Source organism: Echinococcus granulosus (assembly GCF_000524195.1).
Source record: "Echinococcus granulosus chromosome Unknown EG_S00053, whole genome shotgun sequence".
In the NCBI taxonomy this organism is placed as follows: Eukaryota; Metazoa; Platyhelminthes; class Cestoda; order Cyclophyllidea; family Taeniidae; genus Echinococcus; species Echinococcus granulosus.
In genome coordinates, this window is record NW_020170433.1 from 522,978 (window position 1) to 527,964 (window position 4,987).

General features: G+C 36.6%; 1 protein-coding gene across 1 annotated transcript; it reads left to right on the top strand. All coding sequences in view use genetic code 11, as the record gives it.

Annotated features, from left to right (window-relative positions):
- Positions 1-1,787: 1,787 nt before the first annotated feature.
- EGR_06243 (hypothetical protein) lies at positions 1,788-4,758 on the top strand (the record flags this gene model as incomplete). Its single annotated transcript, XM_024495492.1, has 6 exons — positions 1,788-1,842; positions 2,680-2,725; positions 3,321-3,342; positions 4,294-4,327; positions 4,395-4,624; positions 4,702-4,758. 6 exons carry the CDS (start codon positions 1,788-1,790, stop codon positions 4,756-4,758), a joined length of 444 nt encoding a protein of 147 aa, XP_024350123.1.
- Positions 4,759-4,987: the final 229 nt, after the last annotated feature.

Consider the following 4,987-nt stretch of genomic DNA (forward strand, 5'->3'; position numbering starts at 1 on the left):
GCTTCCCCATTTGGGTAGACCATGCCAAAATCCGCATAAACTTTTCAATCGCCTGAATCATAACCGTTTTAATTTACTATTTGTTTTGCCTATGACTACCAAATTTAAATAGATAAAATCATTAATGTATAATTACATTCATCCAGGGAATACCGAAACTACAGCCATTACGAACATTATTATTTTAATAATAGGGAATCATAACTACTAAATTTTACTGGTGGCTGTTCTTTCTCTCTTAACTGTGTGTTGTAGAACATTCAGGTTTGAAAGGAGCAGAAGTTGATGGGGAAGTGATCGTTATATCTGTTAAATCTTTATCAATTTTTTTGGGCTTACACCTTATAAACAGTTAATTTTCTTTCCTACGCTTATTGAGCCACACTCCGGATGCAATATCATGTTGTGATATGGGTAGTAAATGAGTCCTTTTCCTTATTAAATCTTTCATTTTTAGTAGAACCTGGCCGTGATTGTGATAATGGTGTTTTAAGAGCTTGTAAGCTAAATGGGCAAAATTCATCTGTGAAGTATTTTCTCCTTCCCAGACATGGTTCAGTTTTTCTGACCAATGCAATATTCCTGAATAAGGCAAGTTAGTAAAGTATTTGCATGCGTAGCTATTAGAGTAATGTTATATTGCTATATGAGCCTCAATTCTAAATAATAGGTGACTAAGAATTGACCATAAGGATCGGAAACTACTGAAGTCCCCATGATTCATCCCATCTCTTTAGGCATTAACCGACCAAAATATGCAATAAGGAATATTTTTTTAATTCACTAGCAAGCCTAATTAGATTTTAGGCGCAAACAATGCCCTACATTTTCTTATATGCATCATTCCACAGGCATTCCGGACTTCTGCACTGCCACTAGAAAAAGGAGTGTATGGTCTTCCTCATCTTGCGAATTCTTCAGGAGGGAATCGTTCTAAACAACTCGTAATTAAGATGCTCCCTTACTAGCCAGTTGCACAGAATGCGTTGACTGTTTTGATCATAAGCTGAGCCCTTCCAGTAAGAAGCAGTTGCATAAAACCTTATATCTGATGCACCATGGAAGGTGTGAGACCTCAAAATCTCCTTCTGGAATGAGTAGTAAAAAGTTTAAACCGAAATTCGTTTATCGGAACAGGTCAACCCAAATCATGACCGTGCAAAGTTTTGAGATGACAAAAATTACAATAGCTGACTTCTTGGGACATTTGTGCAAATACTTGTAAGTGGTAGCAGCTGCCAAGACCTAATAGACCTAATTGCTCATCCTTCTCCCCAAAAGAATGGCATTTCCTACGCCCTTCAACACAAAAAGGCATCTTTAGACAATGAACGAGTGGTAACTAACGTGCGCTAACTACCTCTGCATCACAATTCCACTCAAATGTAAAACATTTATTTAAATACTTTGAAAACCTAGAAACCGCAGCCGGTATTTCTTTTAAGTTAAGGGTGATATTAGAAACATCACCCCAAACCATTCAATTTGCCCAAAGTTTGTCACTGAATAACTTGAAAGCGATTTTATTGCTAAAAGGAGAAATAAGATGGCCAATGAGTTAACGCCTTCAAATGAAATAGGACTAAAATGACCTGGAATGATCATTAAAAGTCTCATTGGAGAAACATTCCATTAAGAGATTATTACCCTAATTGTATTGTGTCCTAATTTGCAATGGAACTCCAAATCACGACATCTTGTAGCAATTGTGCTATCAAACTAATACCATTGTTAAATTATAGGTGAGGATCGGCACAATGACCAAAGCGATCCCAACAGTTAAGTAGATGATCTCAACTTTATGGTCAATTTTAAAAGTGGTAATTATTATAATGGCAACAAGTAAGACTCCGAATAAGTGCAGCCCATGGGTCTATGAGCATGTCTAGACTTCATCAAATACCAGAGCTTTAGTCGAAACATCTCTTTAAAATATAAAGCTTGATAAGATTTAGGCTTTTTTGCAATAAATGCAGATTTAATTACCCAACAAGAGTAATCTACATCGCTGACATTAGTAAATATCCACAAATCCTACACATTGCAATCAGTCAGTAAGTTGCTTCACAGCAGAGAGATGCACACGCGATAAAAGTACTGAGGTGTGTGCGTGGTAGGTTTTTCACTATCTTTCGCCCCTTAACCCCAACAGCCTTCCCCTCTCTTGGCCACAGAATGGCCATTAAGTATTGCCGAAACTTGGTCTTGGCTCATCAACCTGAAAACTTTTAATGTTGATGTTTAATTATTTGTCTCTATTACAGTAGTTCATTACTGGGAGCAAATGTAAACAGCTCTAGCAAGGGACTTTCTGCCACCACATTCTCCAAATGATATAGCGCCAAGGATATTTCTTAATTCAAAAAAGGCGCAAGCACGTCCATTAGGTTTTACCCAAATTTCATAGAAAGATGGTTCGAGAGGAAGGGAAAGTAGTGAAGGGTCGGTAAAGAATACGGCACCGATTGACGCATTTCTATGTATATTTTATAATACGTGCACACAGACTCCTACATGCATTTTACAAATCTCTCCAAATTTCAGTACTCCATTGAAGCAAGAGATGCCGAAAGCCAAACAAACATTTCTGACCACCCTATGCAAAAGATGTTGTACACACTTCTGATTTCAAATTTACCCGCTTTATTGGGATTAAAACTTTTTATATTTCATTTAAAGACATAAAACTGAATAAATCAAATATGTATGTAGGCACGGTGTTGCCGTTTAGAGTTGAGAAAGTCATGAATTTTAATTACTGAATGCTGCCCCTCCCAAAATTCCTTATTTTACAGCAGCGTCCACGACATCCATAAAGACGTTATAAGGTGTTTAAACTTAGGTACTAAGTGGAAATCGAAGTTACAAAAGCGACGGTGTGAATGGAATACCGTGGCACAAAGGTGGGTGCTGCTATCGCAGACCCCGTGCTCATGAAAAGTCAACTTGACTAAATATTGTTTTTGTATACAAAATTCAACACTGAGTATGAAAAATCGCACCAACTTATGGATATGAACGGATTGAATTGTTCCGAAATTGGCTTAAGCCGCAATGCTTGAATTATATGTTTAATTCTTCGTTTCGGTTTTGTGGGCACGTTAAGGTCCTCTTTTGTACTTTCGCTGGGCGGCATGGCCTCCGACTCATGCCAGCAGCCCTCAATCTTTCGTACGTCGGCAATGCATAATCTGCCCTGGTATGATGACTTCCATCCCCCTTCAGGAGAGACTTAGGGCGCTACAAAAGCAAAATTGTTGATGTATTGTTTACCGTGTTGATATATTATAATACATTTATTAATTCTTATCATATTTTAGGCCTAAAATCTCCTATTTTTTGGTAAAAAATCAGCATAATAAGCAAATTTGTTAATGATCATTTTCCATGAGATTTTGATCCTGGATCACATTTGTGGTAATTTTGCCGTTGTGGAATTGTAAGTGCTTATTTTGATTCTAGTTGTGAAACAAAAAGACAATTTGGATAAATCAACTATCAGGTTGTTTTACTTTTACAAATGCATCCATCTTACTTCTCGGGAGATCAGAAGTGCCATCTGAGGGCTTGTTATTTACGGCTTCCACAGTGAATATTTAGTGCTTCCAGTTATTAATCTGCCATAGTTAATCACCTTCATATTTGCCTTACTAATTGCAGCTTGATATGAATAGGAGATTTCAGTAGTTGTCGCCAATTGCGAATTCAAATTTTCACGAGGCTTAGAAAGTAGATTGCGAGCAGATTTTGAATTTGAGTTGATGATGAAATCAACGACGATATACGAATTGAAATTTCTCAAATCACAATTTGCTCCTATTCACAGTATATGAAGCCTTGTACCATTTTAAATCCTTAAAATAATTTTAATTCATTAAAAACTGACAAGCGCTTGCGAATATGTCGAAACATAATAGAATAGCAAGTAACAAATATGTAGCCTCCTAATGATGTGAAAAAATAGATATTCCAGTGATGGTTATAACCAATGTTTTTCTCAGTCTGAATTTGATGCCTAAAGTTATTTGCAAACAAAAGTGATGACATGTAAAGGAGTAAACCCTTAGATTTAGGAATTTTCCTGTTCCACTTTTGCTACTGCGGGAAACTTGAAAGAACTGGTAAAAATAATAATAGTTGCACTGCAATGTAGGCTGAAACTTCAGTCTGAGTAGCAATTTTGATCACTTAATTGGAACGTTCTGAAAAACCTAGATGACCTACAGTAATTAAAATGGGAGGTTTGTATTTTATAGTGTTTTAAAGGAGCTTCTTTTCATAAAATTTAATTAGAAAATGATTGTGAATTGGTCCTGGCAATTGGACGGTAATTACTATCTTACGTATACCTTTGCTATCTAGATAACTCACATTTTATTTGAGAAATTTAACAGAGGTTTCGTTTGTGCTTGCAATGAAATTAATCCAACTAGGTTTTGAAATTATCCTAGCACCAGGAATCGCTCGAAATAAAAAGTTTTCAGAGTTTGATAAATTAGCTCTAGGACCTACTTTCAATTCAATTCCTCGTCAGCTCCAGACAAAGTTATTGAGTTCTGGGTCAGCCTCAACGCTGCAATGTGACATTAATGTCCGGAGATCAGACCGCCATGTTGTTAAGACGGTAACCATAATTTACGGGGACTTAAGAGTGGGAGTAACCAGACTGCAGTTAAAACAAATATAATTTTTGTTCAAAAGTTATGCAGTTATCAAAAAACACTCACTTTTCCTAACAATGCGGCTGCCCATATTTGAATGAACTAGAAGCACATAATATCACTTTGTTTACTTTAGTGATTAGATTTCACCAACTGATAAATTTCGTTATTCGTTCTGTGGAACGGATTTCCATAAACTAGCTTAAAAGGATTAAATACTTTTGAGGAGGCCCTACCCTGCCTGTTTTTACTTTTAGTCCGATAATGCGTGACCGCTTCAGCTTTTTGGGTTTTCAAAAACACGCTCTCTTAACAACAGCCCTTCT